General features: G+C 39.3%; 1 protein-coding gene across 2 annotated transcripts in view; it reads left to right on the top strand.

Moving 5' to 3' along the window:
- Positions 1 to 15,671, top strand: part of LOC307019675 (seizure protein 6 homolog) — a 145,474-nt gene that overhangs the window by 107,528 nt on the left and 22,275 nt on the right. For both annotated transcript variants that reach the window (XM_079650712.1, XM_079650711.1), the window contains exons 5-8: positions 12,077 to 12,262; positions 13,875 to 14,043; positions 14,538 to 14,704; positions 14,928 to 15,122. In XM_079650712.1, the coding sequence (XP_079506838.1) occupies positions 12,077 to 12,262; positions 13,875 to 14,043; positions 14,538 to 14,704; positions 14,928 to 15,122 (717 nt within the window). The remainder of the gene's footprint in view (positions 1 to 12,076; positions 12,263 to 13,874; positions 14,044 to 14,537; positions 14,705 to 14,927; positions 15,123 to 15,671) is intronic.

Genomic DNA, 15,671 nt, shown 5'->3' with positions numbered 1-15,671 from the left:
CTTAACCCAGTTTACAGAAATGATGTCCTTTTTAAATACATGCAATATGTGACCAAACTGAAAAATAACAGTAACACATACAGCACCAACGCCCTAATGCATATCCTACTTTATCTTCTACTTTACTCTTAATGGGACCATTATTTACTCAAAGGAAATCATGCTGTATTGACAAAGACTTGAAACTAGCGATTGAGACCATAAACTTAATAGGAAAATATAAACAAAGGCAATAAATCGACTGAGAAGTAAGGGTCATTCTGTCACAGACTTCTATATAATTGATCTATTTGCAACCATTGGAGTTGCTTCATTTTTCCGACCAGGAGATTGCCACTTAGTCTGAACTCTATGACAGAAGAGAAGATAGCTTTACCATTGATATCAACACATTCAAATGTTTTGTGAGTGCTGATGATACACATAAATGAGATGAAATCAAATGAGATCAAATAGTGACTGCAAGAGAAGATTGTGCGCCAGAATCGACAGCAGATATGGTTACCGTATGTTTTGGGTGAATATTATGGCCCATAAATCCATCCCCTCTGTCTTTTGTTTCGTGTGTGACACTGATCTCCCATGTCCGCAACAATGTCTGTTTATCTTAGCAATCAAATAAAGTGGCCAGCAATTACATGCCCCATCGATTTGAGTTCATGGTGGATGCTGGTGGACAAAACATTCATTCCACCACATTACTGTGGCACTTTCATCAGCTCGAAAATGAAAGCGACCATCAAAACAGTGCCGCTGACGTGAGATAAATCAGCCTTTCGCTGTTGGACGTGTGAATATTGCTGTGTGGTCAGGCTGAAATGATGACAGTGAGAGGTCAGTGCTGATCATACAGGGTGGTGCATAGATGGGGACACATGGTTACAAATGGAGGAAATATATTACGCTGTCAGTTCTAATGCGTTTCTCCTTCTCTTGACATACTCAGCAGAATTACATGTAGTGTTTACCAGGTTTATTGATGAAAATACCGTGTGCCTTTCTTTGGAATTGTCAAGAGTAGCAAAACAAGCAAAAATGTTGTTTTGGGCGATTATGTTGGAAAGTGGAAAGGAAACATCCAAAATAAACATATGGGTGTTAATATTGTTATGACCGGCCCGTTGGCCACAACAGAAACACCTGTACTTAATTGCCCAAAAGCATAAGACAATACATAATGTTTTAATAGTAGTATGCAGCTAATGCCAAAAAGGCTCTCCAGGAAGACTTTGTGATACTATACAGAGTGCCGATGCCCTTCATTTTGAAAATGAGACCCATGATGCTGCATTTGCTCACAACACTTCTTAAGGAACATGAATTATTGAGTGGTTCCATATGTCCGATGCAAACATCATATCTAGAATAAGCTCAAAATCAAGAGAAGGCACACAACTAGACTATTGTAAATGCATGTGTGCAGGTTCATAATCACTTGAGATAATGATACAAGAGCCAAAGTTTTGGTTAACATGCTAAATGTTTGCTCCTGAAATATCAGCTGTCAGTACATTACAACACAGAATTCAAACAGAGCCGCAAAACAATTCACATCAAGTTCACCATATCTGATTAACTTAAATTAAAGCTTGTCTATTGTTGAACTATTGAAATATATATTATGTGCTTTTGAAGCCACATGTTTTGTGTTTTTGGCTATCCCCACTTTTGTAGAGTGTGGGACTTAGTGATTAAAGACTAAATTATAAACAATACATTTAAAGGCAACTAAAACAGTATTATTATCTTCAATTAACCAGAAACACACTATGAATGAGGTAGAGTTCTAAGACAAAAACAGCGATATCTCCCAAACCAGACATCACCATGGTCGCAACCTGTCAAAAACTGATTTGTTCATGTAAATTACTTTAAATGTGACCATAATTTACAGAATAAAAGTCCTTCTGTATTAAAAAAGACTTGAAACTATCAATTGAGACTATGAACTCAATAGGAACATGTTTAATTAGGTAATGCTGATCATTATTTCATAGATTTACATATATCAAGACTCCCTTTGGTCACCCCTTGCTGGATATTAAAGAGAAATAAGTTGACGTTTTCCGACTTGGAGTTTGCTGCCGGAGTCCTATTCTGAACAATCTGTGCTGTTGTATTAGCTGTAAAGTGTCTCTACTGTAGGCTATTTTTATTATATGTACAGCACTTTGGCTTGACCAAAAATTGTTTATAAATGTGCTATATAAATAAAACTTGATTTGATTTGATGCACTTTTCAATACTTTTAATGAATTTCAAAATTAATTATTTTATAAAAAAAATACCATATTTCCCTTTAACTTAACATACAACCTTTAAATAATTGTGTCTACTGTATATTCCTCAGCACTTTTTCATTTGAATAATTCTGATCCTATAACCGTGTGTTGTCAGCAATGGTGGCCTGCAGGCAAATGTGTGATGTTCCACCAATCAATCGCCTTCAAAGTTGATAACAATTTCAATACAGTAATGAGAAGAAATGCAATGAGCAGATTTTCTGGAAGAGTAGACATATTGGATACGCAGAAGATATTTCAATTTGTGCTCCTCTCCCCTTGGTGAGCAGAGTATCACCTTGTCTGTATAATAGGCTGTGAGAAATGTGATTGGACAAGCGTGGAGAAGGGGACAGAACTGTGCAGAGATGGATCTGAGCTCCGGGTAATTAATATCTGTTCCAGCGCTGGCTCGGCCTGCCATGGCAGATTGATGGATGCCTCTACACACTATAACACCAACAGTGGGCCTAACATTCGGAACATGATTATAGGGGTGTTTTACTGTTTATATGCATGGAGTCCCAAGTAGGACTGTTGGAAAGGAGGGAAGCATAGCACTTTCCTTGTACATCCTTATTCATTATTACATTATCTTTTCTTCAGATTCTCATCTACATGAAGCATTCTTTGTATTCAACAACAATGTCCACAGAGATATCTTCTGCAGCTACAGCATTTGAACAAGAAAACAACCAACGGTGCATGAATCTAACAACAAACCATGCATACAACATAAATTATGTTTCACATAAAAACTGTGTTATGTAAATATAGTGTAATGTGACTGTTGTGTTTGAAATGGCTTTTATAGGAAACACACCCAAAGGACACAAAAAGTAAAAAAATACACACATGAACTCTTGCAAACCTTATAATATTTGCGAATATCAAACAAAGACATGCAGGAATATTTGCTGTATTAAATCATGTTTTTCTAACAAACAAACGTGAAGATTATTGGCCTGTCTTGTTGCGTGCTACCGATTTGTTACATTACTACCTTAAAATATAAAGGTAACATTTTATAATTGAATAACATGTTTCTGCAACTGTTATTTTGTTCAGATCAGTTGGACGATTACTTGCAATAACTTTTCATTATATATCAGCACACAACGAGAATAATTGTATCACATGTATTTCTTGGGGGTAAATATGCAGACAAGTGCTTCTATGTATTTACTTTTTTATCTTTATTTCATTTCCCCAGAGAACAACAAAATAAACAGTGATGTTATTCACACTGGGTTGATCATTTATTATTGTCAACAATTGTTAATGGCATTCAGGCCTGGCTTAATCTTCACTATATGACACAGTTTTATTTTGTGACACAATTAACAGTGGGTTGAGGCAATATACAGTGGGGCAAAAAAGTATTTAGTCAGCCACCAATTGTGCAAGTTCTCCCACTTAAAAACATGAGAGAGGCCTGTAATTTTCCTCGTAGGTATACCTCAACTATGAGAGACAAAATGATTAAAAACAAATCCAGAAAATGTCATTGTCTGATTTTTAAAGAATTTATTTGCAAATTATGGTGGAAAATAAGTATTTGGTCAATAACAAAAGTTCATCTCAATACTTTGTTATATACCCTTTGTTGGCAATGACAGAGGTCAAATGTTTTCTGTAAGTCTTCACAAGGTTTTGACACACTGTTGCTGGTATTTTTGGCCCATTCCTGCATGCAGATCTCCTCTAGAGCAGTGATGTTTTGGGGCTGTCGCTGGGCAACACGGACTTTCAACTCTCTCCAAAGATGTTCTATGGGATTGAGATCTGGAGACGGCTAGGCCACTCCAGGACCTTGAAATGCTTCTTACGAAGCCACTCCTTCGTTGCCCAGGCGGTGTGTTTGGGATCATTTTCATGCTGAAAGACCCAGCCACGTTTCATCTTCAATGCCCTTGCTGATGGAAGGAGGTTGTCACTCAAAATCTCACGATACATGGCCCCATTCATTCTTTCCTTTACACGGATCAGTCGTCCTGGTCCCTTTGCAGACAAACAGCCCCAAAGCATGATGTTTCCACCCCCATGTTTCACAGTAGGTATGGTGTTCTTTGGATGCAACTCAGCATTCTTTCTCCTCGTAACACGTCTAGTTGAGTTTTTACCAAAAAGTTCTATTTTGGTTTCATCTGATTGACTGGCTCTTTTTTTTTTTAGCAGTCTTGGATGTGTCAAGGATTGGCAACAAAATTGATTTTTTTGCATTGTTGGTTGCATTCTCCCAATCCTCTTCTGGATCATCTAAATGCTCTCTAGGAAACTTCAGACGGGCCTGGACATGTACTGGCTTAAGCAGGGGGACACGTCTTGCACTGCAGGATTTGAGTCCCTGGCGGCGTAGTGTGTTACTGATGGTAGCCTTTGTTACTTTGGTCCCAGCTCTCTGCAGGTCATTGACTAGGTCCCACCATGTGGTTCTGGGATTTTTGCTCACCGTTCTTGTGATCATTTTGACCCCACGGGGTGAGATCTTGCGTGGAGCCCCAGATCGAGGGAGATTATCAGTGGTCTTGTATGTCTTCCATTTTCTAATAATTGCTCCCACAGTTGATGTCTTCACACCAAGCTGCTTACCTATTGCAGATTCAGTCTTCCCAGCCTGGTGCAGGTCTACAATTTGGTTTCTGGTGTCCTTTGATAGCTCTTTGGTCTTGGCCATAGTGGAGTTTGGAGTGTGACTGTTTGAGGTTGTGGACAGGTGTCTTTTATACTGATAACGAGTTCAAACAGGTGCCATTAATACAGTTAACAAGTGGAGGACAGAGGAGGCTCTTGAAGAAGAAGTTACAGGTCTGTGAGAGCCAGAAATCTTGTTTGTTTGTAGGTGACCAAATACTTATTTTCCACCATCATTTGCAAATAAATTCTTTAAAAATCAGACAATGTGATTTTTAGATTTTTTTTTTTGATTTTGTCTCTCATAGTTGAGGTATACCTAGGATGAAAAATACAGGCCTCTCTCATCTTTTTAAGTGGGAGAACTTGCACAATTGGTGGCTCACTAAATACTTTTTTGCCCCACTGTATATATACTTTTTAAAATGATGCCTCTTTATAAGGATCATTTATTGCAATTATTGATGCAAGCATGTTGACAGACTACTTCATCTTAAAGTATTGGCACCTGTAAGGGAAACTTCTGTAGCAATGGAGAGTCAGGACTCAGAGAGACACGAGGAGAGTTGGAGCTTTGATGTCAAACACTGATGGTTTATTACGAGTATCGGCCGGAGGATTCACATCACAAGTCACAGCAGCCAGAGGTTCTGACTGCCCAGGAGAGTTGCCACATCAATTCTGGAGCGCCTCTCTCTTGCTAGATCTTTTAACTGGTTCACAGAGAGTAATCATCATATATAGAAGATAGCCTAAACAGCTGGGAACACTGAGTGACTTGCGTCTGACACTTATGGCCTCGAAGATTTCACACCTTGGAGTCCACAAACACTGAAAAGGAAGTGTCCCAGTGTACCCACAACAATAAACCATCTGTGACCTAGAGTGGCCCGGTCATAGAATGGGAACAACAACATTATGGCTGAAGCAGCCCATTTCCTTAAAGGAGATAACAGACCTCAGGGTTGGTCATACACCTCAAAGGGCAAAAAGGTTAGATATCTAGGAGTCTAGGAGAATTATTCCCTAGCAGACCAAATGATCAAACTAATTATCGGTAAACCAATAAAAGCTATATTCAGACTTTCTTCACAGAGGAGTACAAAAATGCTGTCATTTAATTAAAAACATAACTCATTTCTATTCATGAGCATTGTCGGTACTTGCATGCAAATGTGGACAACCCAAGGCAAATTATACTCCCAATTGGTCCTTCATTTTAAATGGAATTAAAATGATGATGGAATTCAACTCCTTTAGTCATTGAATTGCCATCATATCATTGTCACTGCAGGATTTTGTCAAGTACATCATATATCGATGGCATTGCCAATGGCTGTGATGCTTTACAGGGGTTATTGATTGACTGGAACTAATAAGCTGGGTTGGCCGGTGGAGCTCGGCCAATGGCAGCGGTCCACCGATTCGCCACAACTTCTCAGTAGCAATAATGAGATGCAGCCTCTGGTCCAAAGTTATTTCTCTTTAATAGCCTTTATTGAGTAAATGACCATTAAAATCAAGTTTTTAACCCAACCACATGAATATCAATAGGCCATATCATGGCAGGACTATGCTCTGGCTTTCTACAACTGAATCACTTTCCCAGAGACAACACTATTGATCTTTCTATTAAATGTAATGCTTTGGTGCACAGCCAGAACATGGGGCTTGGATACAGTGAAAATAAGTCACCTGATAACTGCATCTCCAGCAAAACAGCTGACTGGAGATGACTGCAAAATAGCACAGGATTTTCTCTCCTTTTGGAAAACCCATTTTACTCCCAAATTGTTGTTGTAACACATGGCGGATAATATTCTCCAAACACACTGGCATTAAACATAATAAAAATCGACATTACATTCATTATTCATGCTCTGTTTTCTGTCACACTATTTCATTATCAACTGCCCTCGCCTTGCCAAGTTTGATCTCTTTCCAGCTCTTTACCTGGAGGGATTCAGGCTTGGAATACAACAGTGCAGCAGTCTATTAGCCCTAAATTGACTTGCATTTTATTTGTTTGTCCAAACGCGGTGGATTACTTAGTTTAACTGCCTTCTCCACCTCATCTATTGTGCCCTAGTCAACAATGGTTGTCCATTATTGGTTGAGCAGCAGCGTTCTCAATTTGGCAAATGAAAACTGCAAACAGTAGAATAAGGCTCATTATTGTGTGGAGTGTGCGAGCGTTTACTTTCTATGTAAATGATTTTCGGAAGTTGAGCAACTTTAGACTGAGGGTTAGAGAAACAATAAATAATTATTGGATCCGAAATACACATTCAGAACTCCATATTTGTGACAACAACAAAACAATTTGAATTCCAGATATAAGCAATATAAACAGAAATGTGTTATATTAAAAAATAGGTAAATTCCATTGCCGTTGCACAGAGAGAAAGAAAGAAAACACACTGGGGACTTGAACTTTTTGAACAAGCATCGAGAAATGACAAAAATAGACTGAAAAAAATCATTTACCCAATGTTCTGATGCCTGATGAATATGTATTGATTATGACAAGCCACACATAAAACCTCATTTGAACAATTCTCACTTCAAACCGTGCCATTTAAATCCCAAAAGCTTGCTCCTATTTTTGCCCATGTCTTCTTCTTTCTTTGGATACCTATTTTAAAAGAACTTATAAGGGATGAATGTGAGACAGTTAGATGGTGTCAGACTTTAATGTCACCATTGTCTCCTTATTTTGACCCATAATACCTTTCTTCATCTCGAGAATGATGTCTATGGTTCATACCAGTCACGCTATAAAACGGAAGGTTTACCTGCATATTTCCAATGTGACTTTATCCTCTCCTCTAAAAGGAAACAATAACCAAAGACCCATATGTTTCCTGTGGCCCCAGAGTACCAGCTAATCTTCCTGGCTGTCTGCACGGTGAATCTATTATTCGAAATGGCAAAACAATCAGACTTTATGGCCCAGCACCACATCTACGGGAACGGGGACCGCACGTAATTTAATACTTCAGGAATTGGCTCTACAATTGTTGCCTCTGGCTCTCCCGCTGCATGCTCAATAGGGATGTAAATGCTGCTATGATAATGGCAATAACTAGGTTCATTGGAGCTAGTGATAAACTGTGAATTGAATGGATGACCCGGGGGCAGCGTACCTCGTCCCTGTGGCTCACTGATTTAGCGCAAAAAGAAAGACCTCTTTTATTATGGTGGAACCCAGTGACTCTTGTAAGAGAAAAAAAAAAGTGAGTGTAAAAAATACTAGAGGATGGGCTGCTTTACAAGCTTTTATGTGTTTAGGGCTTTTTTCCCTTTAGGTAAGGTTCAAAGATGGATAAAATAACATTAAAAGTATCCAATTTAGCTTCAAGGTAAGGGTAGAAACATCACTAAATGGTTGTTTTCATCTTTAAATGACCAGAAGGAATGAAAGTACTCCAAATCCAAACTGCTGCTAAGTGTTTCATCTTTTTTTGGTGCTGTTTAACCTCCAATAGCTCTGCATCAGCGCATGTAAAGACCTCAGAAACCAAATATATTAAAGTATAGACAAGTTTACGCGCCAAACCACGGGTAGCGCCATAACCCTACACAAATGCACTTCATTTCCGCCGGAAGTCTTTTGCACAGCGTCTGTCGGTGTAAACCGGTGTAAACAGTCAGACGGGCACTGGTGTAAACACAGCGATTTCGATGCTAACAGTGATGCTAGCTTGGGAACACGATTCTACTTCTTTGACTGGAGATGGCGTTACTCTCCCCCACCCGAATTCAGTGCAAAACTGGGAGGATAACATGACGACGTGGCCCAGCATAACGTACAGCAAAATTTGCTCCTACTTCGTTCAATCCATGGCAATAGATGGAAAAGCAATGGACAGTCTGAAGGCATATCATAAGGCTGCGCACATTCTACTTTGCCCACATGCTCCCGAAAATTGTTGACGATTTTGTTGAGGGAAGGTTACAGTTCTGCAGTAAATATCTCAGCATTTTAAAACCAAAATAAACTGCCTTATTTAGGTCATGCCCACAGGAGCCAACAGTTGTCTGTTGTTTACATAATGCACAATTTACATGATCTCTTTATGCTGTGCAATATATCATATGTGCCTGTACTGTTTGAGTGAAAATAAAGTTTGATGTAATTTAATTTCATTATTGCACTGTTATTGCATTATTGCATTTCATATGTTCCTTAGAGTGCTACAATTTCTTTTAACACAGTTCATCATTCATATTAAGCTCATACTGTACATAAATAACACTGAATTAATTAATTGTTGAGAGGAAACTAAAGAAATGGCTTCAACAAGAAAGATCACATGTTTAATCCTAACAGGTATTACAAATTAAAATATAAAAGCAGCCCACACAATTACATCACTATGAAAATATTCATATATAATATTAAAAAATACAATGCATGCAGTATTTGTTGTGTTTATCTGTATTTAATGAACAACATGGCTGGGTGCTGGGTGCTGGTTTGTGGTCGTAGCACTCTCTATCTAACCACTCGTTCAGGTGCTTTCTCGAGTGATTGCAACCACTTTTCTTCATGTTGTAATTGTTATATCCTCTTTGTCTCTGCGATATCAGTGCTTTGTCGGCACAACGGAGCTAGCTAGCAAAACAAACCCAGTCCGCCAAAACGGAAGTGCATTGCATCGAAGGGAGGAGTTCAGGATGTAGAGCGGAAACGGCTCAATAACTTGTGTATTCACGTTTCAGATTTATCTTTTTTCATGTGGCTGCTGATCAAGCCCTAATTGTTGGATGCTCAGTCGTTTTACCATGGAAGCTCCATCAAAACAGTTGGTGCTTACTTTATCATGGTAATTCAGATTTGGTCAACCATGTTCTAAACCACCAAGCCAAAAATCATGTTTGATGTGACTTTTTAAATCCTTGGTAAACATGTTTTTTTCATCCTCATTGGCCATGGATCACCACTGACATGGATTATGTCAGTGTCTAGTTGTTGATATTCTTCTCACAAGCACAGCACTATGGAATTTTTTCATAATTGAATTGTACTTTCTTTTCTATCATTTAATATTTAGATGCATTATTTAATTTGAATCTTTTCTTTTGCTATGTTCGTGTTATGCACCATAGCAAATACCCAGTGATAAACCAGCTTACAAGGGTTAGGGTTAGGGTTACCAGCTTACAATTTGGATACTGATGTTGCAATTGTAGGACTTTCGTTCATGCTTATAAAGGCGCATTTTGCAGTAATATATAGTGTTAGAGAGAAAATTCCTCTGAAGGGAACTTTGGGATTTTCGCCTTTGTAGACTATTTACATGCACAAAAGCGTATAAAACACACCACAGGAAAGGGTAAACCCCATAAAACCTAATAGGGATTCTTTTAATTTCCAGTAGTCCACATCTTCACAACGTATAACCTTAATCATTATAGCATAGGTAGATTCATGTATTTACACTACATAGCCCAGGGGAGTCAAACTCAAATTCATCACGGGCCACATCAGCATTATGGTTGCACTCAAAGGGCCGGTTGTAATTTTAAGACTATATAATACATATATACATATTGAATATATATAAAATAATGTATTATATTAACGGGCCTTGAGTTTGACACCCCTGACATAGCCCATTCTCAATTATCATCATAATGGCTTTTAAGATTGTAAGTACAATATTAGAGCATACAGGTTTTTCAGCTTGCCCTATTAGGGTTTTTTTTCCTCCCTATAAATACTCTAATGATGGCTTGCGTACACTATGTTCAGTTGGAACATGGAACTTGCAAAGTTAGACTAAAGTTGCAGCTTTTAAAAGCTTTTTGCAATTTTCCCAGGGCACAATAACACTGTGATGTAACACAGGCTTTAGTGGGTCCAATTATGGTGCTTGTTTTGTTGTTCACACAGTTTCCGTGAGTTTAAAAGTTTTAGTCTGGTCATTAAAGTGCCTATACTAATGAGGTAGAACAGTGTGGCTGTTAAGACAGGACGAGAAGGCTGTTTAATAGCTTCCATTACAGACTTGGTTAGCTTACTCCATTATCTAAGTGAACTCCATCTCATCCTACACCATTTATTTAAAAACCAGGACAGGATCACAATGCAAAACAAGTCCAGGAACATCGATCTTACCCTGCTGGATTCGCGACTCTTTGACAACCACAACAGAGGCAATTTTTCTTCTAGCTATCACATTACAGGCCTATGATGTTCCACTGATCAGCAGCATTTCCATTTGTCAAAAGTGTTTGCAGTGTCTCTTCACGGTGGTGTTGATTACTGTAGTGCTGCATTGTTGTCTGTGAACATTGGCATACTGCATGAACCTGTAAACTGCAATTAATTAGGAGCTGGGGGTGATAATAAACACAGTTGAAGGATGGTTATAAACCTAATTGTGTGTGTGTTTATAGGGGTGTGTGTGATGGTCAGGCATATAGGAATGGTAAAACTTTTTTTTTTTTCACAAATATATCTAAATGTGTACTGTATGGGTGAAGAGACAACACGGAAAACAATGCAGCACAACAGCAGCGGTAACACAATGTAGGATAGGGGGTTATGTCTGTTAACATTGTTGGCTGTTTGTTTAGGCCAGAATTTGACTTTTGTTGAGAATAAAACATTGAATCCTAGGAATATATATTACAAATCTTAGTTTTTATCATTTTTATTGAAAATCTCCCTCATGCCCCAAGATGCCGGCAAAATATATTTAATATTTTCATAAATGTTAGGTGGGACTCTTGATGTGTGTTTCATCATCAAAACATACATGAAGTTCAGTTTTCTGGCAGAGCTAAAAGTAATCAAAAATAATTAAAGTTTGATATAATTCAATTGTATTTTAGCGATAGCGTGTTAGTCCAACATTATATGGGCTGTCCAATCTGCAGCATGTTACGCCCAAAATGTATGAAAACTGTCTAATAAATACATAATATTGACATGTAATTAGCAAAATAATCAACCGAATGTACCCTCTCCTCCATTATTGGTATATGAATTGCCTATCAAAATGTAATTGGTTTGTTTTAGAGGCTTTTTAGGTCCATTATGGGCCACAAGATGCAAAATATATCACAGGAAAACATTTTCTCATTGTATTTTATTAATTCTTATTTGCCTTTTCTCTTCTTCTCTACTTTTATGACTCTTTCTTCTGCAGCCTTTGTGCTAAGCTGTGCGTTCCCCAAAGAGCCTGCCGGAGGAGAAGTTTCTGTGACGCACCTCCACGCTGGAGGAGAAGCCTACTTCAGCTGCTTCACCGGCTACAAGCTGCAAGGCCCCAAAATGCTCACCTGCCGCAATGCAACCACGCCTTACTGGAGTGGAAAGGAGCCCCGATGTGTGGGTAAGACAAACTGGTTAGACACACATTTGGGACAGTGTGGTATACATATACAGAGCTACATTTCTAGAACTGTTGGTCCTTTTTTTCTGAACGCTGACTGCTCAGAGAGTCTTTGAGCACTATCCGTGAACCATTTACACCTGCCAAATTGAATGAATGTATTTTTGCTTTGCACTCAGTTTGCAATTAAATGACACACTTCTAGGAAAACTAGAAGCATTGGTCTCCACATTGCGGCACTATTTTTCCATTCGCATTTCCACAAACCCAAACCATTACCTGTAGGATGTGGATGAAGTCTCTAATGGCTGTGCCAACAAAGATTGCACAATCATTTACTTTAGGAGATTAAGAACATTTTGAGAAGAATAATAACACTCCTTATTTGTTTTGAGAGTGAGTTATACTCAGAACACACAGCTTTGCATGTATAACAAATCTATTTCAAATTGTTATGCCCTGCACACAATAAAGCAAGTGCTTTAGTGCACGTATGTGTGGTTAAAGAGCCTGTGACAGCACCCCAACAACTGTTGTGCAATGAAATATTGGACTACTAGTCATCTCGAACCGTTAGTTTAAAAAAGAAGGTGCGATACCGTTCTGATAAATATCAATAATTTCGAACATCGCGGGGAAATTCCTTCGACTCATTTTGAAGTTTTGGGGGAAGCCGGAAGTGACGTCAATGCGGGAATGCTTCACTGTGCGGCGAGAGAACCAAACACGGACAAAGTGTGTCGTCATGCGTAGAAATTGTGAATTACTGAGTGTAGGCACGTTAATAACGTTTTAATGAAGTTGACTACAGTATATTCATATTTGTCAGTGCTTTCATGTCAATTTGGGGGAGTTGAGGCAAACACCCATATAAAAAAAAGTATTTTGTAATATTTCTTTGCTTTTGCAAGAGATGTATAATGTTTTGCTGGTAAAGTTGTGTGGGTAGCGTATTGAGTTTAGCATAATTAACTTATGGTTTCAAAGATTGCACCAAAGCTATACAGAAGTACATGGAATTGCATTTGTCCAAATGCTTTAAAATAAACTTCTTGACAATAAATGACCAAACTTAAACATTTGAGCTTTATTGTAAGCTTTCCTCCAGAATCCAGGTGATTTTGATTAACAAAGCCTTTCACTTGATTGTCTACTACTGCGTTGATTAGTTTCACTGTGAGGGCAAATTAGTGTGTTTGCATGTGATTAGCAGCCCACAGAGCTAGTCTTTGGAAATGGATGCAAAACAAGGCCATTGGACCTGGCTGCTGTAATTAGAACTGGGCTGCATGACTATCCTTCTCCTGCTGGTAAAGACTCATCTGCCAGTTCCAGCCTTTCTCCTTCTGCCTGCCTGCAGCTGCTCCGGACTGATAGTGTTTCTGCTGCTGTTCTGCTGTTCTCTTTACAAGTACATCACACACAGGCACACACTCTGAGACCCAGGTGAGCCGCCTAGTGTAGTCCAGCTACAGTCCGCTGGATATTGATGCAATCAAAGCTCAGACTAGTACTTTTCTCCAAACCCCCCTCCCCCGCCATCGATGGTGTCAATACTTTTCTCATCTTGTCCCTCCAACTCTTTGTCTTCTCCCTCTTTCTTCTCATACAGCATCCTGTGGGGGGATGATTAAAAACGCTACCTATGGTCGTATCGTCTCTCCCGGTTTCCCTGGCAACTACAGCAACAACCTGACGTGCCACTGGGTCCTTGAGGCCCCTGAAGGCCAGCGGCTCCACATCCACTTTGAGAAGGTGGCTCTGGCAGAGGATGATGACAGGTGGTGTACACACATTGAATCAATCACAGTGTGTACAGTTTGAATGTTTGTGTCCTCAGCTTATAGATGGCACTGAGCTTTAAACTCAATATCTGTAGGGCTGCGGTTACACCAATGGCTATAAATAACCAAAATCTTTAGGGAACAACAGATGAATTTGAAAGGGCTTTCTATCATTATAATCCTTTAACAGTGTTCTATCAAGCGGATGAATTGAAGGGACTGCACAGGGGTGGTGAGGGGAAGGAAACAGCAATCGCATTACATTTGTCTCCAGTAACTACTGATCCACATGGCTATCGTCACACATGGCCATTCACTTCATTACCGAGCGGGGGAGAAAGTTATCACAAAGTTATTACAGCCACAACTGGAAGAGTGAGCAGCTCTCAGAGAGCTTGTAACTTCTCTTTTTTTGTGATTCTTTTACCTTTCAAGGCTCAGTTAAATCCATTTTAAACTGTTTTCCTTCTCTGTGTGTGTGTGTTTCTCAGGCTGCTGATTAAGAATGGCAACAACATAGACTCCCCCCCAGTGTACGACTCCTACAAGGTTGAGTATTTGCCCAATGAGGGTGTGCTCAGTACCGGACGTTACCTGTTTATAGAGTTCACCACAGACGGGACATTGACCTCCACTGGAGCAGCCGTCAGATATGAAGGCAGGTTTATCCTGCTGTTTGCAAATAGTAACCCATTCTTTGTTTATGTTTTTTTTTTTTATATCTTCATTGATTTTCCTAGTTTTCTTCCACAAAAGCATTGATACAAAGCATGTACATTCGGTTAAAATCCACAAAGTAATGAAATATATAACAAATCCTGACAAATCAAAATCTTGTTTGTTATGTTTGATACCAGGTATTTGATTTTTTTTGTCCACAGCTTTTGCGAAAGGCATGTGCTATGAGCCCTTTGTGAAGTACGGGAACTTCAGCGGCAGCGACTCCGCCTACGGTCTGGGTGCAGTGGTGGAGTTCTCGTGCGACCCCGGCTACACGCTGGAGCAAGGCTCGGTAGTGATCGAGTGTGTGGACGCACAAAACCCACAGTGGAATGAGACGGAGCCAGCATGTCGAGGTGGGTCACCCGATTTCATCTGCTTGAGTAATTGTGCGATAAAAGAAATATTTTCAAAAAATGTGCTTCCAATGGAACGGAATTCAGAGGCAGATATGACTGACCTGTAGACCCCCAGCTTTCATTGTCTGCTTGATCAATGCAGCAGCTAGGGAATACTTTTTCTTGAAATATTAAAGACCACTGGAAGTTAACTGTATCTGTATAAGCTGCTTTTCTCTGATCCATGAAAAATTTCCCCTTAAAATTGCTACAATGATTAACGTTGATATATGCGCTTCCAGGGCGGACTCTAGAAGTGCTTAAGATTAAAAAGGAATACAATAGATGGCCTAGAATGAAAAATACCACACTGCATATACTGTACGCACCAGACTTAATAGCTACCCCTGAGCACTTTCCCTTCTCCTGTTTCTCTCTCACACACACACACACACACGCACGCACGCACACACGCACGCACACACACACACACACACTGACCTCACTCTTGGCCTTTGTTGCCTTCTGCAACACAGGGAAATTGAAAAGCTCTCCTGGAAAGCTAGA

Source organism: Notothenia rossii (assembly GCF_949606895.1).
Source record: "Notothenia rossii genome assembly, chromosome: 9".
In the NCBI taxonomy this organism is placed as follows: Eukaryota; Metazoa; Chordata; class Actinopteri; order Perciformes; family Nototheniidae; genus Notothenia; species Notothenia rossii.
Note: the sequence above shows the minus strand (reverse complement) of the source record. Positions and strands in the feature narration are given on the sequence as shown.